At 36.7% G+C, this 26,013-nt stretch overlaps 1 protein-coding gene across 1 annotated transcript in view; it reads left to right on the forward strand.

Annotated features, from left to right (window-relative positions):
* Positions 1 to 26,013, forward strand: part of SMC2 (structural maintenance of chromosomes 2) — a 640,522-nt gene that overhangs the window by 162,605 nt on the left and 451,904 nt on the right. The window contains exons 9-10 of the mRNA XM_090385021.1: positions 1,596 to 1,771; positions 23,615 to 23,733. Coding sequence (XP_090241147.1) covers positions 1,596 to 1,771; positions 23,615 to 23,733 — 295 coding nt within the window. The remainder of the gene's footprint in view (positions 1 to 1,595; positions 1,772 to 23,614; positions 23,734 to 26,013) is intronic.

A 26,013-nucleotide genomic window follows, 5' to 3' on the forward strand; every position in this document is an offset into this window, starting at 1 on the left:
TTGCTGGTATGAAAAGCCTAGTAGCTTCCAAGATTAATCCTTGGAATGCTTCCCATTTTGAATTTGCTGTTGGTAACATCATCAGTTAGAATTTATTTGCTGTCTCAGACCACCATACTCCTCTTTATGAAAGCAAAAACCCTTCCCTTTACCCATGATGGTAGTTACCTCTTTGAGTAAATCCTACTTCAGCACACTGTGATCACTGCCACCTAATAGTTGCGTTATCTGCAGATTCTTGATGCATGAAGAATCACTACTGATAATCAGATCAAGAGTATTACTTCCTCTAGTTGCCTCCCAAACATGGTACTGTAGAAAACAATCGTCCAGTAAATTGACAGATGCCTTGCTAGTGTGTGAGTGACCAATCTACAAATTCCAGTCAATAACCGGGAAATTAAAATCCCCCATAATAAGACACTCTAATTTACAGGTCCACTCTTTCTTTGGACAATTGCTCCTTATACTCATCAGATTCATTAGGCCTATCACACACACACACACACACACACACACACACACACACACACACACGCACCCCTCCTCCCATTTTTCCTTTCCCAGTGCTTATGTCACACCAAACAGACTCAACATTGCATTGTCCACCCACATCAATCGGATGCACTTCCTTAGATTTTGTGTTTCTTAACTAACAGCATAACTCCTCTTATCTTCCTGTCCTGTCTATCCTTTCTGTACACATTGTACTCCCCAAATTCCAGTTCTGCATTGCTTATGTCTGTGTGACACCATGTCTCTGATTTCCCAACAATATCTGCCTTTGATGTCTTGACTAGCACTTCAAACTCATTGAATTTATTTAACTATACTCCTAGAATTGGTGTACATGCAAGTATACATGCACCTGTTTCTACTCTTAGTTACCCTAACACAGCCCATGTATTTATTTGTTCCGCTATGACTCCCAGCAGTCCTGGAAATTCCCATTGCCTTGCTTTCCAGGCTGCTGCTCAATTGCATTTCAATAGAAGTAGTGCAAGAATCACTTTGACGTCTGCCAGTGGCTACTGTTAATCTATTAGTCCGTGTATCCCCCCAAGCCAGCAGTTTTCCGACCCACCTAACTCTGCCTCGATAGCATCACCAAATATTCTTGCACCCTTTCTATATAAGTGTATCCCATCCCTGTATGTATGTATGTATGTATGTGTATATGTATATATATATATATATATATATATATATATATATATATATATATAGTATTAGTGATAACTAAATTTTTTATTGTAATAAAATGTTTTATATTTGACTATTCTGTGTGTAATAATAAAATTTTTATCATATTTTATATGTAAGACTATTATTTTATAATAAAAATTTAATTTCATTGTTCTATTTTGAATATTTTATTTGTACTAATAATATTTTTATTTTTATTGTAATTATTCGTAATTATTTTTTTTTATCCTACTACAGAATGTCATTATAATAATAAAGTATTTAATTAAATCCTGATGATGGATTTTCCCGACGGTGAATTGTGTGCACTGTATATATAAAAGTGTTTTAATTAAAATATGTAATTTTGTATTTTTATATGTAAGTATTTTGTTAATATTTTCATTAAGCTGCTAAGAATGAAATAGCCAAAAGTGAGACAGAGACTAAACAAGCAGAAATGAAACTGAAACATGCTCAAATTGAAATAAGAAAAAAACAAGGTGAATGTCAAAAAACAGAAGAGGCTTACAAGAAAGATCAAGTTTTATATAGAGCTTTGGAAAAAGATTTAGAGAAAGTGAAGGTAAGGCATAATAACATAATATGAATTCTAAAATTTCAGAATTTTTTTTTATAAAACTGCTTAAGTTTATATATATTTTTTAAATCCTTTAGTTTGCTCTTGTATTATGGTAGTTTCATTAATATCAAATTGGGTTTATACCCCTGAAAGCTTACATGAAAATGGCATGTTTATCAAAAAATACACACACACACACACACACACACACACACACACACACACACACACACACACACACACACACACACACACACACACACACACACACACACACACACACACACTGTATTTCCCCATGTATAAGACGCACCTTTTTTTGAATGGGTGCGTCTTATACAGTGGTTGTAGATTTTTTTCGCTGTTGTTGTCTTTGCGCTCATTGTTTCGCACTTGTTACCAGTATATTAGGTTTTCTGAGCCATTTCTGGGCATTTCTTTTCTGAGCCATTTCTGGGCAGAACGTTTTGCCACGTTCTGCCCAGAAATGGCTGAGAAAAGATTTTCGTACAGTGCTGAATTCAAGTTATGAGAAGTTGTATGAATTTTATGATGAATAAAACTTGAGTTCAATAACTTTATGTAATACATTTTTTTTCAAATTTTGGTCACCATAAATTAAGGTGCGTCTTATACATGGGAGCATCTTATACATGGGGAAATACGGTATATATATATAACAATTTTTTAGTTAATTTTAATTATTATACCAAATAGATGACCTCTCTTTTTCTATTTCTTATATATTTTTACATAATTTCATATATATATATAAATAAAAGTTAGTAGTCGTGAAGGGCAATGTGCTAATGTTACGTTACTAGTAACGCTATTTATGGAGAGCAAAGAGCGAACGGAAAGATCGCTATCACGGTGAACAAAGAAGGGAGCTAAGATAAAGGAGAAGTAATAGGGAATAATAAGAATTAATAAGAATTACTTAGTGCTGTTCGTCCTATGATTTTAGTGCCTTTTTCTAGGGCTAGCCCCCGAAATCAAAGGAGGAAACGGCAATAAGTGGGTATAGCCTCTGTTTCTGACATGAAATACTTGCCTCACGTTGTACACGTGAAAAGTAGGTAAGGTTAGTTCTTTTACCATTTATATATTTTATTTTATTTATCTACTTTTTATTTTTTATCTTCATATACCATACAAAAACACCTGAAGGATGCTCTCAGAACTATGTTCAGGGTCCTTCTATAGGAACGGGTATAGCAACCCCAAACTGGCCTAGCACCAGCTTTTTGCCTTCTTCAGTACTCTTTATGCTTTCCTACACCCTATATTTTTATTTCTTGTGAGCCATTAGTTTACTGAACGCAATACCTGAGATGCTCCTTTTCTGCTTTAAAACACTTTCCTCGCCTATACAAAGTTCAGCGACTACATACCGCTACTCTGCTAGCCATTTATTCCTTTCTATCCTGGGACACATTCCTTCAATCGTTTAACCCTATCGCTAACCCCCCTTTATATTCATAACAAAAAATTTGGTTAAATTAATTTTAATGTACCACTTCGCTAATTTAACTTAACTAGGTAACTAGTAACACATGGAGTAACTAGCCCAACATAATTAATTAATTTTATTTTAAAACTTTTCCGATTCCTTACACCAGGGGTGCCAGCCTATACCATATACCGTAGCCCACATTCATTCTAAACATTTTATTTCACCACAGCAGTACAGATAGCTACAACCCCATGTAAGTTATCCCATTTCTTGCTTTTTATTCTTTTAATCTTCACTTCCAGCCTCTATGAAATATACGTGCCACACTATCAAGATTAATATTAAATTTAAACAAAATATTTTACTGACGAAAACTAACCTTACCTACTCATGGGGCGAGTATTTCATGTCAGAAACAGAGGCTATACCCACTTCCTCCTTTGATTTCGGTGGCTGGCCCTAGAAAAAGGCGCTGAAATCACAGGACGAACAGCACTAGGTTGTTCTTATTAATTCTTATTATTCCCTATTACTTCTCCTTTATCTTAGCTCCCATATCTGTCTTTCCTTAATTTGAATTTATGCCCCCTTAGGTTCATAATCTGAAAAAGTGGAAGAATCCCATCAGAATTCAGCGTGCCCAACCCATTCAATGCTTTATACACCTCAATGAGATCACCGTGCAGATGCCTAGTCTCCAGCCACTGCAATTTGCAGAACTTAAGCTTCTCTTGGTAAGAGGATCCCTTCATTCCCCTCACCAATCTTCTTGCCCTTCTCTGTACACGCTCAAGCAAATCTACATCCTTCCTAAAATGAAGCCTCCAGACCTGTATGCAGTACTCAAGGCGTGTCCCGACCATTGCATTATACAGAGGGACAATCACCTCCTTTTCCCTGCTAGCAAATGTCTTGTATATCATTGACAAAACCCTATTACCTGCCCTGGCAGCCTGTCTGCTTTGCTCAGAAAACTTCATATCTGACTGCACAATTACTCCCAGGTCTTTTTCATTTTGTACCACACAGTTGGTATGTTTCTCTGGGGTTACTTCTACCCATATGCAGTACTCTTCATTTTTCAAAGTTAAACTTCAGTTGCCAGTTCTTTGTCCATCTGCCCAAATTTTCTAGATCCTGTTGCAGTAGCATACTGTCATTAACAACCCTGCCATCCTTTGTATCATCTGCAAACTTCGACACTAAGCCAGATATACCTTCATCAATATCATTGATAAATATACAAAACAACAGCTGATCGGGCTAGCCGGGTGGGTAAAGTGCCTTCCTGGCAACGGGTGGGTAAAGTGCCTTCCCAGAGGTCGCGGGTTTGAATCCCGCCTCGGGCTTGGATGAGAGTACAAAATGCAAAATCCTTGGGAGGTGTAATATGACCACAGAAGCTGATGCGCCAACAACTAACAAAAAAAAACAAAAAAAAAAAAAAAAAAACACAACAGCGGATCCAACACTGAACCCTGTGGGACTCCACTAATAACATTAGGCCACGAAGAGCAGCATTTATTGATTACCACCCTCTGTCTTCTCCCATTCAACCATCCTTTTATCCATTGTAGAAATTTACCCTTAATACCATTCTGCTCCAATTTGTACAGTAGTCTTCCATGAGCAACATCAAATCTCCCCGGACGAAGCTACTATCATCGACCGGGAGCATAGGTTTTGGGACCACAATTGGCTCGAGAGCTTGTGGATTAGTTCCATTGGGAGCAACATTAATAAAAATGGGGGTATGCGGATTCATCCCATCTTTGAGACAGTGATTCTTGGAGGGGATGAACGATTTCACCCGACGCACTCCAGAGCCACTTCCAGTTCTGTTACGAATGAGAACAATACACGTGTTATTGAATCACGTGACACGTGCCATGAACCAGGTATTTAAGATTGCACTGCAAAAATAAAGCGTACTGTTGAGAAAGAAGACAGAGCCTTCGAAAGCTTCAGATTTTAGGGCTTTTAATTCTGTATATTTTATTGTGTTTTATGGTATTTTTGTTTTCTTTCTTTTTATATCTTATTGTAAATAGTAATTTATTAAATTAGTAATACCAGTTATTAAACTATTAATTTTGTTTTATTATTTCAATGCAAGGTTGGTGTAAACTATTAAAATTTATATTATGAATATGCCCAACCCCAGAGGCCTATTTCAAGAATGAGCAACAGTGTCAAAAGCTTTCCTGAAATCCAAGTATAAATGATATCAAAATTATTTTTTGCATCCAGTTCCTTTGAAACCACATCATAATATCCTATCAAATTTTTTAGACAAGTCTTTTCCCTTAACAAACCCATGCTATGCCTGAATTATTGCTGCAGTCTTGTCTAGATGATCCTGCAATGCATCTTCAACCAGTGACTCCATTATTTTACCCATAACAGAAGTTAAACTAACTGGTGTGTAATTAATCGTGTCACCTTTTGATCCCCCTTTGTGAATTGGGGATACATTTGCACATCTCCAGTCCGTAGGGACCTCCCCTGAGTCCAAGAATGCTCTCATAATTTTGGCTAAGGGTTTGCTTACTTCCTTTGCCACCTCCTTTAATATAACTGGATAGATCCCATCCACCCCAGGTGCTGTTCTTATGTTTAACTTCAACAATTTCTCCTCCACTTTGCTCTCAGTTATTACAAAGTCATTAAGCACCCTGCTACAATTTGATAACCTTCTGGAATTTTCAAACCTTAATAACTCTTCATGTGTGAATATATGCAAAATACTCATTCAGTTTGTTTGCTATCTGAGCAATCATCAACAGTCGAACCATTGATATCAAGTGGACCAATGAGATTTATCCCCTTCCTTTTAGAGTTTATATAAGTAAAGAAATCCTTGCTGTTTTTCTTAGCATCCTTTGCCAAAGATTTCTTGTAATCTGCATTCGCCTGCCTAACCTCCTGTGTGACTTGATTACTGCTATAGGCTTCTGTGTTGTCTGATAATTTATATGCATCCCATGCATTTTTCTTCTCTGCCACGAGTCTCATTAGTTCATTTGAGAACCATTTAGGCCTAAACCTCAAACAATATTTCTTAATAGGTAGGAAACTTTTAGTAGCTTCCACAAATAATTTCTGAATGCTTCCCACTTAGAATTTGCTGTTGGTAACATCATCAGTTGATTCCACTGTACAGAATTTAAAAACTGTCTAAGACCACTGTAGTCACCTTTACGGAAGCAAAAACCCTTTCCATTACCCATGATGGTAATTATATCTTTAAGTAAATCTCACATCAGTACAGTATGATCACTGCCACCTAGTGGTTCCTTTTTCTGCAAATTCTTAATACACGAATGATCACTGCTGATAACCAGATCAAGAGTTTTACCCTCTCTGGTTGCCTCTCGAACATGCTGCTGCAGAAAACAACCATCCAATAAATCCACAAAAGTCTTACTAGTGTGCGAGTGACCAACCCATAAGTTCCAGTCAATATCTGGGAAGTTATAAGACATTCTGATTGTTCATTGTACTCATTCGAGTTAATAGGCCTATAACACACTCCTACTCTTATTTTTGCTCTCGCAGTGTTTATGTCACACCAAACTGACTCAACAGTGCACTGTTCATCTATGTCAACTGGATGCACTTCTTTTTATTTTATGTTTTTCTTAATTAACAGCATAACACCTCCTCCTTTTGTATCCTGTCTTTCGATTCTGTACATATTGTACTCCCCAAATTTCAATTCTGCATTCCTAATATCTGTGTGACACCACGTCTCTGATATCCCAACAATATCTGCCTTTGATGTCTTGACCAACACTTCAAATTCATCAAATTTATTTACTATACTTCTAGCATTGGTATAAATGCAAGTATACATGCACCTATTCTTAGTTACTCTAACACATCCCATGTACCCACCTGTTTCAATATGACTGCCATCAGTCCCTGAAACCTCCAGCACACATTGCTCCAGGCCGCTACTTATTCTAACAGAAGTAGTGCAAGAATCACCTTCAACTTTGCCTGCAGCTACTTTTTTAACCTTGTAGTCTGTGAATCCCTCCAAGCTAGCAGTTTTCCAACCCACCTAACACTGCCTCAATAGCATCAGCAAATATTCTTGCACCCTTTCTATTTAAGTGTATCCCATCCCTGCTGAAGTAGTCTCTCCTATTAACAAGCACAAAAAACGCTGAAAAAAATTCTACCCCCTTCAGCCTTGCACATTCCTTGCATGGCTGAATTGATTGACAAGGCTCTCACCATGTACTGCCTCCTATCGTGTCTGTGCAGAATTGCAGACACTTTCAAATTTAACCCTAACTCACGACTTTTTTGCAACATTGACCTGTACTTGTTAAGTAAATCTGCAGATCTCCTACTTTTAATGTCATTGGATAAACAATATCACCTTTTGTGCCCTTAAAAGATGATATATGCTTTACAATGTCATCAACATTTGCCCCTGGCAGACATACCCTTGTCCTATTCCATCTATCCTTTTTACACAATATATTCCTTGTCTCCCTGACAGTAGTCACCGACAGTAACTTACTCCTGTGGGATCAGTGCATTCTGCTTTGGAGATTGCCGCTGTGTTGCCTGATGCCCAGGAGTGAGCTCTGGCGTTGGGTTGGGCAGCTGAGAGCTTGACGGGCTCCTCATATTAATTTCTTCAAGGGCATCTACCCTACACCTCAAGCTCTCATAGATGCCCAGTAGAACGCTGAGTTGATGCCTAATTTCTAGACACTCTGCACCTGGCACACGCGTGCGTGCACGCGCGCGCACGCACACACACACACACACACACACACACACACACACACAATGACATCCTCCTTGGCTAGATCATGTTCTGTTCCAGAGAGTTCGGCATACATTTGACAAGTTGCATATTTTTTTAGGCTGTGATGCATTGGTGAATTACCCCCCTCAGTTCTCTCCCCCCCCGAGTCACAGCACGCCCGCCACTTTGTGCTCGTCTCTTTGCTGCGCTGCTTTAGTCTGGGGCATAATGTTTTAAATTAATAAGATCAGTAAATTTAATTGATCTTTTAATTTAATTTAATTGATTTAATTGATTTTTGTCAATACTACACTATCTAATAGAATCCTAAATGCAATGATATGTATTATGCTATTTAATTTTACGTTAGAGCTACCTAGTTACCAAAATTAAAAATTTGAATTGCTTACCACCCCATACAAAAACAATGGCTGCAAGATTCGAACGAAACAACGGTTTTACGTATATTAAGTAGTAATCTACTAAATTAAAATCTCTTATCTAAATTAAAAATTTTTTGCTTCCTTTGCTGCTTCTTTTAATATAACTGGATAGATCCCATCCACCCCAGGTGCCTTTCTTATGTTTATCTTCAACAATTTCTCCTCCACTTTCCTCTCAGTTTTTACAAAATCATCTAATTCACTGCAGTGTTTAATTCACCTCTGGCATTCCCTTCCCTGAATAATCCCTCATGTGTGAATGTAGATACAAAATACTCATTTAGTTTGCTATCTACCTGAGCAGGATCATCATCAGTTGAACCATCGATCAAGATTTTGCAACCTGTGAGATTTAAACTGCCTGATTAATGCAGTGGCTTTAATTTTGCTGCAGGGGGAAAAAAATTCACCTTCACAATGAATTGCAATTGTATTTGTATCCTTACCTGGCATAAAAATTTACCTGATTCTCTTAAACTTTAAAATGTTGATTTAGCATTAAAAATCTGAATTTTTCTCCACCAGCAAAAAAAAAAAAAAATAAAAAAAAAATAAATAAATAAAGCAGCTTTTTATTTTTAAAGTATTTGCCCCAGAGTGTGATATCAAACAAGACTTTCAAAGCTGATTTTAGCTGTTCATCTTTAAAATGACTGCTACAAAGATGAACAGTTGAGGTTTCTGAATAAATGATAGTCACCTGAGACCCAGACCTGGACTGTATGGGGAAGTGGTATAATTGTTCAAAATCTATATTCATGAATTTTAGCCTGTGCGTCCTAAGCTTTGTGTAGATTTTCATTGTCATGGTGAAGCAAAACCCAATAATTCAACTTCTCATCTTTTTTCCTCTGAATTGCAGTTTTAATTTTGGCATAAAACTGAAATAATATTCTCCTGTTAACTGTGGTTTTAGGTGCAAGGTAATCGGTAATTTTAGGCTAACTTGTAGACACAATACCCAATGATGCAATATTATCAAAATCACTGATGTTCTTAAAGCACAAAAAGAAAAGAATAGAATATTTAAACTATTCCCATTCCAATAAGGTAAACATCCAGTTTTATTTAAATTTAACCAGACACACTGTCTCTACCAAATTTGAGAAGCAACTTATTGCAATGTTTGATCAACTGCTGCTTATAACTTCTGTCGCTCCCTCAACTCATAACTTCTGTTACTCCCTGAGACTTTATTCTCTTGTTCTTTTTATCAATTATGGGGAAGAACTGATTCACTTTAGATTTTTCCTTAGATGTATAGTCATCAAACTTTGCAGACTACACCTTCTAAGCCATTCTTCCTATGTGCATTGATTTGCCCTCATCACTGATCTGCTTTCCCTTTGAATACTCTTGAGAAGCTCTATGTGTTTATTCAGGTATGGTCCCTAAACCTGAATGCAATGTTAAAATGTGATTTGTCATTTTGGATTGGGGATAATGATGTCCTCCCTGTTAGCAAAGGTCCTGTGGACAGGGTACTCAGAGTCCTCCTAGCTACTTGTTTACACTGCATGGAAAATTTCATGTAACAACACAAAAGATGAATGCTGGTGTTACATGTTACAATGCTAAAGGTGATTTCAACATAAAAGACTTACTCATTGTGGAGAATGAGCAAGACTTTTGTGTTCAGCCTCCCCCCCTCCCCAAACTTTTATTTGATTCCAGGATTTTTGTTCCCAAATGCATAATCTTACATTTTACGTTAATCTTTTTTTTTAAATCAGCATGCTGCTTTTCATTTATTTTAATTCATACATATCAGAACTTGATTTCATTGTAGTTATAACAAAGGCTTACAATGTTTAGGCTTATAACAAAGGTAGCGGTATGATCAGTATAAGCAGTAGGAAGAAATACGATACGAGTTATATAGATAAACCTGTCTGCTCTCATATTTTCAAATTTGATATGCATAAGCAATATGCATATCAAATTTGAAAATTGATATGCATATTGCTTATGCATATCAAATTTAGTCTGAATATATTTTTTGACATGATTCGGTGCCCAAGAGCCAAAATTCTCATGAAGTAAGTGATATGTAGTGGTCTTTGAGAAGAATCTATTAGGAAAACTGCAGAAGTTGAGGGACAAGTAAGCTCTAGAGGTGGATAGTATGCATCCTGTTATACTGAAAGAAGGGCTACATGTCCTAATTAGCCAGGTGGGCAGGAGCAGCAGTGCGTAGAACATGCTTCTTGATTAGACCAGGGTTCGAGCCCGTGACCACAAAATACAGAGGATGCGGAAAGGTCAGGGAATGACCACCGGATATCCCCGGAGGAGTATGGCCTTAGTTGCTAATGCTCCTAAAAACCAAATAACAAACAAGCATGTCCTATTGAATGAGATTCATTAGAATTTGGGATGGTTCGCTTCCTGTAACAGAAAGTCCCAATGCTTCCTCATTCCTCAGTCTAATTTTATTGAATCTTCTTCAAACTTATAACAAAAAAGCTTGCTGTTTTGTGTCTTAGTAGCAGGAAGTGAACACACACATGCACACTTTTTTTTTTTATCCTCCTTATAATTTGCAGTTATTATTATTAGAAAGAAAATTAAATGGCTTAGTTATATAGGATGAATTGAAGGTAAATGTGCAAATGACTGTGTACTAGATGTCTTTGCTTATGTGTAACTTCCTAATTCATTTCAAAAATATACGTGGTCTCAATTCTAATCTCAACGATGTCCATTTCCACTTGCAGTCTGCCAAACCCCATGTACTTTTTCTGACAGAATCCCAGTTATCGGTTGATTCAACTACTGCTCATCTCAGATGCCCAAATTATTCGCTGTATGATTCCTTTCGCCTCAAAGGTGGTACTTGTGCGTATGCCCGTTCTGATATTCCCTGTCAGAGACTTATCAATTTGGAATCTCCTCTCTTTGATCTTCTCTGGCTTAAAATCTCTCTACCTCATTGTGTCAAATTCATCTGTTGTCTCTACCGTTCTCCCAACTCAACTAATCACTTGGAGCTCTTTGACTTCCTCTCTTTGCAACTTGACTTTCTCCAGTCCAACTTTCCTAACGGTGAGGTAATTTTCCTTGGTGATTTTAATGTTCACAATTCCAGCTGGCTTCCATTTTCTAGTCACACCGACCCAGCAGGTCGAGATGCTGAGGCTTTTGCAATTACTAATGACCTAGCACAGATTGTTCATTTACCTACAAGAATACTGGACAATCCTAATCATACAGCCAATATGCTTGATCTTTTTCTCACAAACAACCCTTCTAAGTACACGGTCGAAGTGAGAGGTCCTTTAGGCACTTCAGATCACAACTTGGTGATTGTCTCTTCTCCAATGGAACCTTAATCTCATGGCTATTCCCAACCTCGTGTTGTTTGGCATTACAAGAATGCAAAATGGGATGACCTGCAAGACTTCTTTTCTTCTTTTCCTTGGTCGGATTACTGTTTCAAAACTTCTGATGTCAAGGTTTGCTCAGATCGTGTTAGTGAAATTATTCTTGCAGGAATGGAATCCTTTATCCCACACTCGACTTTAAAATCTCGTCCTTTATCTAAACCTTGGTTTTCCAATAAATGTGCTAAGGCTGTTCAAGAGAAGACTGTTGCATATCGTAATTGGCTTGTTTCTAATTCTTCAGTTTCATTTTCTGCCTACACCAAAGCTTGCAACAATTGTAAAGCAGTTATTAATCAGTCCAAACTAGAGTTTGAACAGGCTAAGAGTAGAAAACTTGCTTCTTGCCCTAATGGTAGCCGAGCATTCTGGTCTCTTGCCAAAGCTATTGGCCGGAACTTTTGCCCATCTCTGCTCCCACCTCTGTCCAAACCAGATGGTTCTGTTGTCACTTCAGCCAAGGATAAAGCTGACCTGCTAGCATCCCATTTTTCTTCCAGCTCATGTATTAATGATCTTGGTAAAACACCTCCCATCATTCCCAACACACTCCATTCAATGCCTCCTGTGGTCTTCCGTCAAAAGGATATCAGAAGGATTTTGATGAATCTTGATGCTAAGAAAGCACCAGGTCCTGATGGTATTTCTCCACTTGTTCTCAAAACCTGTGCTCCTGAACTTACTCCTATTCTTTCCCGCCTTTTTTTCACTTTATTATTCCAAAGGTGTTTTTCCTTCTGCTTGGAAATTTGCTCATATCCAGCCAGTTCCTAAAAAGGGTGACAAATCCCTCCCATCCAATTATCGTCCCATTGCAATTACTTCTACTCTTTCTAAAGTAATGGAGAAATCAATTAACCGCCAACTCTTAAACTACCTAGAAACCTTCCGTCTGATCAACGATCGCCAGTATGGATTCCGCCAGTGTCGATCCACTGGTGATATTCTGGCTTATGTTACCCATTTATGGACTAATTCAATGGAAAGGTTCGGTGAAACACAAGTAGTTGCTCTTGACATCTCAAAGGCTTTTGATCATGTTTGGCATAAAGGTCTTCTAAACAAGATTCCATCTTATGGTTTGCCAACTGTTTTTAGTAATTGGTTATCCAGTTTTCTCTCTGATCGCTCACTGAGGGTGATGGTAGATGGCTCTCTGTCTTCTAACTTTTCCACTAATGCCGGTGTCCCCCAAGTTTCAGTTCTTTCCCCCACTCTTTTCTTCTTGTATATTAATGACCTTCTTCCATTGACTGGAAATCCTATCCATAGTTTTGCCGATGATAGCATATTGCATTCCACTTTCCATTTTGAGAAACCTTGTCCTGCTCAATCGGCTTCAACTTCTCGAAAATCTGCTACCAATTCCTCAAATGCCGATCTTCAGGTAATTCTCCAGTGGGGCAAAGACAACTTAGTTGATTTCAACCCTTCTGAAACTCAGTCTTGTCTTATATCTCGCAAAAAAGGATTCTTCTGCTCCTATGCTTATCTTTAGTGACACTCCGATTTCTAGGCAAAATGATATATCTCTTTTTGGGATTACCCTGACTTCTAATCTCTCGTGGCACAAGCACATTACAAATATTGCTTCCTCTGCATCTAAAAAACTTGGTTTTCTCTTTCGCTCTTGGCATTACTTTTCTTCCAAACAGCTGCTCACTCTGTATAAATCGCAAATCCACCCTGCCATGGAATATTGTTCCCACATCTGGGGTGGTTCCCCCAAAACCTCTCTCAGGCTTCTTGATTCCATTCAGAAGAGGGCAGTTCGGTTAATTAATGATTCATCTCTAACAGAGTCTCACTCACTTTCTCAGAGACGTACTGTTTCTGCTGCATGCCTCTTCTACAGATACTTCCCTGGGCACTGTTCTTCTGAATTGGCTTCTATAATTCCCGCTCTGTCTTTCAAAACAGTCCGAACACGTGCCACCACCCATTTACTGTCCAACTTCAAACCCACAGAACCAACTTTTCATTTTTCTCATTTATTCATTCAACTACCGTTTTCTGGAACAACCTTCCTTCATACGTATTTCCTGAAAATTGCAGTCTACAGAAGTTCAAGTCCAATGTCAACAAATATCTTCTTTCGTCCTCTCAACCTCCCACCCAAGCACGGTACTAAGTACTATAGGTTCTAATACCTCTCGTGTTTGGGGTTCACATAAAAAAAAAAAAAAAAAAAAAACCTATATATTTATGATTGAAAACATGTTATTCCTTTAAAAATGTGTTTTTATCTGTATTAATTAAACCAGGTTATATTCAAAAGATATTAATATAAACCAACTCAATTAATATAGATATTCATGCCTGTCATAAAATTCCTTTTTTATTAAAACCTATACTGTAGAAGGGGGAAGGAAAATTGGTAATAACATCATTGTCCACACAGCAAGAATGCTGTTACATTGAACTTTTGCTTTAGTTCACAAATTACTGTATAATTATTGTTATAGTATTGGTATTGATGGAATGTTCAAGTCTAAGTTAGTAAATACTTCTTGATTTTCAACAGTATTTACATCTTATCTGTTTGATAAGATATAAATTCTTTTGAATTGACTCTTTAACTTTTGTGTCTTTAAATTATTCTGTTTGATAAGATATAAATTCTTTTGAATTGACTCTTTATACGTTCATGCGTGAGGTTATTTCTGACATAGTTGTAAAAGAATAAGAGAAGTTTACCTCAGTATGATATGTAGCACACTTCCATATGATACTCTCCAGAAATTAAAATGAAAACAATTAAAAAATTTAAAATATAACATTACAATAAGAAATAATAAACAATAATTAAAAATTAAGTAAAAAATAAAGTAAATGTGATTTAATGAAAAAAATTGCAAAACTATTTTCCTTCCTTTTCTTCGTTCAATTAACTTGTTACTTAATTTTTAATTGCGTTAAATTGATTTTTAATTGTGTTCATTTGATTTTTAATTATTTCTTACTGTAATTTAAGATTTTCGCATTTTTAATTGTTTTTGTTTTAATTTCTGGAGAGTATCATACGGAAGTGTTCTACGTATCATATTGAGGTAAACTTGTCTTATTCTTTTACAAATATTGATATCAACATAGAACGTACTGAGCATTATAGCTCTGGTTCATGCTATCAAATTTCTGGCATTGTTATAATTATTCTGTTCAGTTGTGCAACAATTTGAAATATGTGCAACAATCCAGTGATTTCAAATAGGCACACTATCTTGGATATATGTTTATTCAGTTTGATAGTATGAACCAAAGCTATAATGCTCAATATGTTCTATGTTGATATCAATATTTGTAAAAGAATAAAAGAAGTTTACCTTAATATGATACGTAGAGCACTTCCGTATGATACTCTCCAGAAATTAAAACTAAAACGATTAAAAAATCGAAAATCTTACATTACAGTAAGAAATAATTAACATTAATTAAAAATCAAATGAACACAATTAAAAATCAATTTAACTAAAAAATATTGCAAAACAATTTTCCTTCCTGAAGCTGACAATGCTTTTCGACCGTATGGCAAGATCACAGGAATGAAAATTGCCGAATAGAGGTGAGCATGGAACTTAAATAAGGATTCTTTGCGCATGCGCGTAAATGACCACGAGTCAGAGATTAGATATGGCTGGCGAACATTAATAGAATTCTCATGTAATTTAATTTCGACTGTTTCTGCAATTAATAATCTCGTATGATTACGTTATTCACTAAGTATTTTGGCCTCGTTAAATAAAAAAGTATGTTTTTCATTTACGGCATGAAAGGCTAATTCTGACGCTGCGAACAAGAAGCACGAACTGAGGCCACATGTTGATTAACATGCAAATTCAGAGGAAACCGTGAAGAACTCCTGATAAGCGAGTCGCAATCACCGCAAGAAATGTTGTGTACTAGGTCATTTGTGTTGCGAACGAGGAAAGGACTGAGCGATTGTTCAGTTTAGTGTGTAATTTTCATATTATTATTATTAGCCCTATGGTGCAAGGAAGTCTGGGGCTTATGCTGCATACTCACCCATACTCACCAAATGTGAGCCCCCTGACATGGCTACAATTTTAAATTCGGTATCTTTAAAGGATCTGTTATTTGGGACATAAATAAAGTATTTTTTGATATTACTATTGTTGGTTGGTGTATTTGTTTTTGTATTGTATCCTTAGCTTGCACCCTAATTCTGTCTATTGTAGCAAATGGGTAACCCCTGTTCAAGAATCTTCTAGTTAATATTTGTATTTCTGAGCCCAAAGCAGATTCTGTCGTTGAAAATTTATAAGCATTGAGAAATTGATTAAAGATAATCGATCTTTTGTAGGTGAACGGGTGATAGCTGTTATAATGGAGAAGCATACTGGTGTTTGTAGGTTTACGATAGATGTTAAGTTGGATTTTATTCGCATCTCTATTAAGCGTGAAATTTAGAAAAGTTAATGACTTAGTATCCGTGTTCTCCCTCTCCAATGTAAATTTGAGTCTAGAATGAATATTATTAAACAAACGTAAAATGTCTTGGTTAGTGCTACTATCGGTAATGACTAGAACATCGTCTAAATATCTCCCATAGTATGTGATATGGGGGTAAAAAAGACGTCAAATGTGTAATTCAATCGATGGGAGGTAGATCTCTGATATTAGGCCAATCTCCGATATCAGACTTAATCCCATTGACAAACCAAAAATTTGTTTGTATATTTTGTCTCGAAAGGTGGATATGGTTTTCTTCGACTAAGCGTTTAATTAAGTGAAAAATTTCCGTAAGAGGAAACTTCGTATAATTAATGGGTATCGAGTTATTATTTAACCTATTCCAAAGAATATCTAATTTGTATTTAATGTTTACATTCGTATATAACGAGGTAACACTTAGTGAGAATAAATTGTCATTGTCGCCATGTCTACAGTCCTTAAGTTTGTTAAATAATGTATCGTAGTTCTTAATCCAAATTCTATCTCCTGTCTAAAGGGTTTTATAATGCTATATACGTGTGTGACTAAGGACGAAAATGGCAAGTTTCTGTAGGAGACAATTAACATTTTATTTGTATTGATTGACCAAATTGGTAAATAGTGCTGGATCTACTTCAAGATAAGTGGAGTTATCTACTAATACAACTGACTCCAACTTATTAATATAATCAGGTTATTATTATTATTATTATTAACCATAGGGTACAAGGAAGCCTGAGGCTTATGCTGCACTAGACAAAAAAGAAAAAAAACAAAACTATATTACAGAGAGACAGAGGGGGGGGGGACCATCAAGAAAGCGAAGAATGATTATATCCAGCTCAGGACCCTGGGTGTGCCAAGCCCATACTCACCAGATATGAGCCCCTGGGGTTAATTGAGTATTACCACCATATCTCCTTTAGCAGCCCTCTGAATAACAATGTCTTTATTTTCCTGAAGTTCACAAAAAGCCGAACTGTCACGTGTATTCAATTTAGGAAGTCACGTTTCTTTTATGTTATTTACCACCTGGTTAACTTGTTGAATAAATAAATCTTTTTGTGGAACATTACGATGTCCAAATTCAATATCAATTACGAACTGGTTTTTAGATAGTTTTCGAGGTGGTAAATAGTAATTTAATCCTTTGGATAAAGGTGAAATCTGGTCCTGCAATAGTGTATACGAGGAGAGATTTGTAACATGTTGATATATCGGATGAGGGACTGTTTGCGAACTAGCTGAAGTATTCTGCGGTAGACAGTGTGTGCTTGTTGTGGGGGGGTCGTCACAAAACTTGTATGCATTTGGTCGCAAGCTTGCGACAATGTGTTACAACTCGTATGAACGTGTCTTAATCCTCCCGATGTATTCAATTTGTTAACCTGTCTGTTTTTTATTTCTGAGGCCTGTGCTTCACGTTGCAAATCTATGGAGGTCTTCAATACAGACCAATCGTTAGGATGCAGATAATTTTTTAATTTGTTGCGAAGTTTCCTAACTTGGGAAAGGTATTGTTTATTATAATACCGAGATCTTAAGGCAAGCTTAACTATATTACGCGATGTGGGAAGTGCTAGTTGCTTAACACCTGAAATGTTATGATTTAAATTGACCTTGGCAAACTTCGGAATGATATTGTTTTGAAGGCAATACTTTAGAAAAAAAATATGGTAACTTTGGGCAGTATGTTAGTTGTTAATCTAATGTAATTTTAGCATTAGCATTAGTAGAGGCATATGATGCAAGAAAGCAAGCTTATTCAGCATCAGCCAAAAAAAAAAAAAAAACAACCACTACTCCCATTTCACCCCTCCGTTCGTTCGAAATACCTGTCTAGCTGAGCCTTAAATTTGTTTAGGCTATCAACTTCAACAACAAGCGATGGGAGTCTATTCCACAAACCAACTGCCCGCTGGCTAAAGGCAAATTTCCGCACATCTATCCGACATCCGTCCTTCCTCAATTTGAATTTATGCCCTCTCAGGTGATTATTCTGATCAAGAGGAAGAATCCCATCGGCATTGAGCATGCTCAAGCCATTCAAAGCCTTATACACCTCTATCAGATCACCTCGCTGATGCCTAGTCTCCAGGCTCTGTAATTTGCAAAACTTAAGCCTTTCTTCGTAAGAGCAACCCTTTGTTCCATTCACTAATCTTGTTGCCCTTCTCTGTACTCATTCCAGCAGCTCTACATCCTTCTTGAAATGAGGCCTCCAGACCTGTATACAGTACTCAAGGTGTGGCCTGACCAATTCCTTATACAAGGGAATAATCACATCCCTGTCCCTGCTAGAAAAATTCCTGTATATCATTGACAAGACACCATGAGCTACTCTTGCAGCTCGTCTGCACTGCTCAGAGAACTTCATATCTGCCTGCACAATTACCCCCAGGTCCTTTTCATTCTCTACCACTGTCAGCGTAGTACCACAGAGTTGATACGTTGATCTGGGGTTACTGTTTCCCATATGTAGTACTTTACATTTGTCAATGTTAAACTTCATTTGCCACCTCTCAGCCCATCTGCTCAACCTTTCCAGATCCTGTTGCAGAAGCATAGTATCAGTAGTGTCCTTAACAACCCTGCCAAGCTTGGTATCGTCTGCAAACTTGGACATTAAGCCTGATACACAATCATCAATATCATTTATAAATACAGAAAACAACAATGGACCCAACACTGAACCCTGAGGAACTCCACTAATAACATTAGTCCACGTTGAGCAGTGTCCATTGATTACCACTCTCTGTCTTCTGCCACTCAACCATCCCTTTATCCATAGCAGCAATTTGCCTCCAATGCCACACTTCTCCAATTTGTGCAGCAGTCTTCCATGCGCAACAGTATCAAAAGCCTTTCTAAGATCCAAATATATAATATCAAAGTTATTCCCTGCATCCAGTTCTTTTGTGACTACATCATAGTATCCAATCAAATTGGTCAGACAAGACCTGCCCTTAACAAAACCATGTTGTGTCTGAGCTATAACTGAATTCTTGTCCAGATGATCCTGTAGTGCTTCTTTAACCAGTGCCTCCATTAATTTTCCGGGAACCGAAGTTAAACTAAAAGGTCTATAATTACTTGTGTCAGCCTTTGATCCTCCTTTGTGAATTGGGGTTACATTTGCACATCTCCAGTCCATGGGTACCTCCCCTGAGTCCAAAGAAGCTCTCATAATTATGGCTAGGGGTTTGCTTACTTCCTTTGCTGCCTCCTTTAATATAACTGGATGGATCCCATCCACCCCGGGTGCCTTTTTTATGTTTATCCTCAACAATTTCTCCTCCACTTTCCTCTCAGTTATTAGAAAATCATCTAGCTCACTGCCAATGTTTACTTCACCTACAACATTCCCCTTCCTGAATAACTCCTCATGTGTAAATGTAGGTGCAAAATACTCGTTTAGATTGTTAGCCACCTGAGCTGGATCCTCAACTGTTGAACCATCAACATCCAGTCGACCAATCTGATTCATCCCTTTCCTTCTTGAGTTTAAATAGGTAAAGAACTCTTTTCTGTTTTTCTTTGCATCCTTTGCCAAGGATTTCTCATAATCTGCCTTTGCCTGCCTAATCTCCTTTGTGACTTGATTACAGACCAACTTATATCTATCATAGGCTTCCATGTCACCCATTAATTTGTATGTATCCCATGCATTTTTCTTCTCTGCCATATGTCTCATTAGTTCATCTGACAACCATTTAGGCCTGAACCCTGAACAATATTTCTTGGTTGGTATGTAAAGCCTGGTAGCTTCCAAGATTAGTTCCTTGAATGCTTCCCATTTTGAATTTGCTGTTGGTAACATCGTCAGTTGGTCCCACTGTATAGAATTTAAATACTGTCTCAGACCATCATAGTCGCATTTACAAAAGCAAAAACCCTTCCCTTTACCTCTGATGGTAGTTACCTCCTTGAGTAAATCCCACTTCAGCACACTGTGATCACTGCCACCCAGTGGTTCCTTTATCTGCAGATTCCTAATGCATGAAGAATCACTACTGATAATCAGATCAAGAGTATTACTCCCTCTAGTTGCCTCCCGAACATGCTGGTGTAGAAAACAATCATCCAATAAATTCACAAAAGCCTTGCTAGTGTGTGAGTGACCAACCCACAACCCACAAGTCAATATCTGGGAAATTAAAATCCCCCATTATAAGACTCTCTGATGTACTGGCCCATTCTATTTCCCTGTACAGTATCTTATTATACTCATCAGAGTCATTAGGCCTATAGCACACTCCTACTCTCAATTTTGATTTACCTATGCTTATGTCACACCAAACTGACTCAACACTGCCCTGTCCATCAATGTCGACTGGCTTCACTTCTTTGGATTTTATGTGTTTTTTAACTAATAGCATAACCCCTCCTCCCCTCCTGTCCTGTCTATTCTTTCTATACACATTGTGCTCCCCAAATTCCAGTTCTGCATTCCTTATATCTGTGTGACACCACGGCTCTGATATCCCAACAATATCTGCCTTTGATGTTTTGAGCAATACCTCAAATTCATCAAATTTATTTACTAAACTCCTATCATTGGTGTACATGCAAGTATACATGCACCTGTTTCTATTCTTGGCTACCCTAACACAACCCATGTGTTTACTTGTACCGCAATGACTTTCAGCAGTCTCTGAAATATCCTGCATCTTGTTTTTCAGGCTTCTGCTCATTCCAATAGAAGCAGTGCAAGAATCTCTTTCACCTCTGCCAGTGGCTACTGTTAATCCATTAGTCTTTGTCTCCCCCCAAGCTAGCAGTTTTCCGACCCATCTAACACTGCCTCGATAGCATCAGCAAATATTCTTGCACCCTTTCTATTTAAGTGTATCCCATCCCTGTAGAAGCAATCTCTCCTGTTAACAAGTACATTCCAGGCTGAAAAAAAATTCTACCCCTTGAGCCTTGCACAATCTTTCCAGGGCCGAATTGATCGACAAGGCTCTCATCATATACTCCCTCCTATCGTGTCTGGGCAGAATTGCAGACACTTTCAAATTCAACCCTACTTCACGGCTTTTTTTCAACAGTGACCTGTACTTGTTAAGTAATTCTGCTGGTCTCCTACTCTTAATATCATTAGTGCCAACGTGTACAACTATATCACCTTTTGTGCCCTTAAGATGATATCTGCTCTACAACGTCATCAACCTTTGCCCCTGGCAGACATACCCTGGTCCTGTTCCACCTATCCTTTTTACAAAGCATGTTCCCCGTTTCCCTGACAATAGAGTCACCAACAACTACTAGTTCCTGTGGGACCAGCGCATTCTGCCTTGGGGGGCTGCCTCTGTGTTGCAAGATGACCAAGTGCAAGCTCTGGCGTTGATGTGAGCAGCTGAGAGCTTTATGGGCCCCTCAATTTATTTCCTTCAAGGGCATCCACCTGTCCTTCAAGGTCTCATATAGGCCCATAACAACGCCGAGTTGTCGCCTAATTTCCTTGCACTCCTTGCATCGTGCACACACAAAGACATCCCCCATGGCAGTATCATGTTCCATACCCGATTGCTCCGCAAACATCAAGCAAACAGTGCATCTTAAAAGGCTGTGATTCAGGGGGCAGTTGCCCTCTGAATCACAGGCTGAGTCACAGCACTCCCATTAGCTTGAGCAAGGTATTCTTTGCACCAAGGTATTCAAAAAATCCCCATAGTTGTGTGTATCTTACTGTAATGCAAGAGTTTCAGTTTTTTAATTGTTTTCGTTTTAATATCTGGAGAGTATCAGACGGAAATGTTCTACGTATCATAATGAGTTTAACTTCTTTTATTCTTTTACAAATGTTTATTCAATTTTTTAATTTTGGAAGCATTGTACTGAATCAGGTGAAAAACAACTACCTATTTTAAAAATGAAATGACTACTGTGCAAATTGGAAATACATTTATTGTTATTACAGTGTGATGATATACATCAAGGCATATTTGTTTCCCTCCTCAGTGTTTGGGTGTGATGGCTCTTAAATAGCTGTCACCATTTGAAAACAGTTTTCTCTACTTATATTCTCACATTACACATTATATTGGGTAATGTTTCGGGTGTTATTCTTTCCATTTCACCATGAATGTTTGGGTTCAATTGCTCAAGTGTACATGGGTGGTTTACATAGACTTTGGATTTTAAGAAATCCCATAAAAAGAAATAAAAATTAAAAAATAAGGCTGATCGTGATTGCCAATTGATGTTATCAAAACAAGACATAATGTGATTTGGAAACATTTCCTTTAAAGTTTCCGTGGAAAGTTTGTGCGCAGTATGTGTATAGCACTGTTCTGGTGAAACCAGATATTTTGTAAGTTCTCCTTTTTGGTGTAGATCCTCTCTTGCAAAATTTTGCAGCATGTGTGCATATAGGGCTGAAGTTACTGGGACTGCTGAACCATTAGCATTTTGATATAAGTAAGAAACAGTGATGAATGCGAAAGTGGACACTACTCTTCATGGTTGTTCACGAAGGTGAGTTGTATTTTCATTTGCCCAATATTTAAATTTTTGTTAATTTACATACTCATTCAAATGAAAGTGGACATCGTTATTCATATTTAAACAAGTGATTAAATCAATTAAAGTTCCAGTTGGATGTCAATTTAAATTGAAATTCAGTTTTCTGATATGTTCAGTTCTTAATTGATGACTAACAGATATTAAATGCCTGCATTGTAGCATTGCTTTGATCCTTTAAATGTTTTCTGGAGTATATGCAATATGCATCTGACCTGGAGGTTTCATATCTGTTACAGACACAGTTGTACTAAATTTGTAAATCCAACCTTTTATGGTTTTTCAGCTTGAAACTAGAATACTACCATTTCTTCCATAGTTAAAGTGGTGTCTAAATTCACAATGAGTACTTGCAAGAGCGTCCCCTGATTTAAAAAAAATGTTCTGACCACAAGTGCCCAATGTTTATTCAACCACTGCTCCATCTTTATTGAATGCTTCAGTGTACTCTACTCTAAGACACAAACCACAGTGTCCCAACTCCAACTGCTATGAAATGATGCCACTTTTAAAATAGGTAAATGTTTTTTGCACAACTCTGTTTAATTTTTAATATGCAACAAATAATTCCATACCTCTACAATTAATGGTAAGTTTTAAGAAATGTAATTAAAATAACAATTTGAACATTTTTGTTCTAATATATCATTTCTTAAAATTAATTTGGCACATTTTCTTATGAAACTGTTCTAATAGGGTACTTGGTATAAGATAAGTATGAGTATCTCTAAAGTGTATCTTTGTAATCTAGATTAAAATAGCATCTTTATAAATTACATGTGGTATTTTGTTGTCATATGTTGCTTTTCTCTGCCTTAGCACGAGATGGTAGCAATGAATTATGAAAATGGAAAAGAAGAATCATTGGTGGCAGATAGGCGTTATTTATCCAGAGATGTTGATAATCTATCTGAAAAATTATGCATGATGGAATCAAAGTGAGTTTTTGTTATTTAAATAAATATTTCAAGTAAGATGTTTTGAAACATTTGAGCTCTTGGATAAATAACATGAAAAATGAAGTTTGTTGACAAAAGAAACCTTCACAGCTTTGACTATTCATAACATTCTTTAATAAAGAATAAAATAGACATGGTGTAATCAACTAAAGATGTAAAAACTGAGTGCTATTATAGGACTCAGTTTTTACGTCACTGCAAATCCATCAAATAATGATTGAGGGCTACTAAGTACTATCTGCACATAGGCACAAAAATGAAATTGAAAAAACAAATAAAAATTCCAAAATTTGCAGGCAATTACACTTTGCCATTGTGCAGGAGTTTGTTCTGTTGCGCTTCCCAGGGCGAGGGCAGCCTCTTTTGTTACTTTATTTAATTTTTTTGTGACATACAATGGACCTCCACTTTACGATTGGTTCACTGTACGATCAAATCACTAAAATTCAGTTCACAAACGTATGATCACGTTTGCGAATTAAATTTTAATTTTAAACGGTGATCCTAAGAGGAAAGGAGGAATAAAAGTAAAGATCATAAATTTACACTTTATTGCATTACCAATTAACAAAATTAAATGATACGTGAATATCGGAAGAATATTTTCTACAGGTTAGCAAAACAAAAATAAATTTACACTTACATACATAGCTTAACTAATATTGTAATATGTACATACTGACTAATTACTTTTGTTTATTGACTTTTTTTTTTTTTTGGGTTGTGAAAATTTAAAACAATAAAAAAGATAAGCAGTCAATTAAGAAAGAACATGGCACGCGCGAGTGAGATATGTAGTAATAAGTTTACAAAGCTTAAAAAATAGGAATGAGAGAAGACTTTAAAAGTTTATTTATGTTTTTTATATGATTGAAGAGGAAGGGGAAACACATTTCACCATAATAACATAAAACCCTCAGAATTCCAGCTATCAGTATTATTACCAATGTAATAAATGCAAAATTTACTACGTGTTGATTGCACTAACAGAAAAGCCCAATGTACCGGAAACTGAAAATTGTTTTATTGTTTTATGGTAGTGACCTCCGAAGTGTGCCACAAAGGCGTTTAAAATTGATTCTTATAACCACACATATGATAATAATGAAAGTGTAGTGCATTTTAATGATTTGAATTGGTTTTTGAAATTTGATTCTATAAAGCAGCTGATTCTACTAACCAGTAATCATGTGAATCGGGGCCTACTCATTTCACTTTACGATAGGCTTACAGTTGTCTCAGACCGGACCACGTCGTACTTCCTCTCAACCAATAGTCTGTAACTGTGTTTGCCACTTGTTTTGTTTTTGTATCCTTTAGTTGAAATGATCTTTTGTGTTGTGCTTTAATCTATATATTAGTTTTAATTAATTTTTTTAATTGATATGTACAATTTCCATTATAAAAATTGCCGTGCACACACAGAGAGAGAGAGAGAGAGAGAGAAATAACTTATATAATGAAAATTTCAACTTTAGAGGTCTTGGAACAAATTATCAAAAAACAATCAGTGTGGTATTGGGTGCACATTACGATATGATGATGTCTCTGGAACGGATTAATATTGTAAAGTGGGGATCCACTGTAGTGTTAATTTGTACAGGTTGCAATTAATACCTGTCTGGTGTTATTTATTGTATTTGCAGAAATTTTTCGGTGCTATGATAATATATAGCTCTCAACTGTTCATATTTGCAATTGAGAATTTGTACTTTTGACTTGATTTGACCCCATCTCTTGTCATGCTAAAGTTGATACCATAGAGTTTTTCAGACTTTCTGCAAAAACACCATTTTTATCCTTTTTCTCTTTGCTAGAAATAGTAAAGGCACGTTAATACTTAAGTGTGAATAGCAGTAAAGGTTAATAAACGGTACTCACCTTGATTGAACTGCTTATTTACATGAAGTTGGAGTGGAAATAGAGTTTAAGTTGAAGTTTAAAATAAATTAAAATAAGTTGAAATAAGTTAATTGAATGAATATGGAATTGTTAAAATTTGCTCAAGAAAGTAGAAGTGCACTACCTCGTCCCTGGTTGTCATTTGAAAAATTGAAATTTAAAATAATATGAAATAAGCAAGGCCAATAGTCACACAAGCGACTTTCGTATTAAACGTCATCGGTTGGCAGTGATAAGAAAGAAGGAAATCGTGTATTTAAAGGATTAGTCTATGTTCCCATAATGCATTTTGCGACATGTGGGAATCTTATGTGCATAAGATTCCAGGAGAGGTTGGTAGGTAGTTTCGTATTTAGG

The sequence above is a fragment of the Mastigoproctus giganteus genome, chromosome 11 (assembly GCF_048544385.1).
Source record: "Mastigoproctus giganteus isolate SK-2022 chromosome 11, ASM4854438v1, whole genome shotgun sequence".
Taxonomy (NCBI): domain Eukaryota; kingdom Metazoa; phylum Arthropoda; class Arachnida; order Uropygi; family Thelyphonidae; genus Mastigoproctus; species Mastigoproctus giganteus.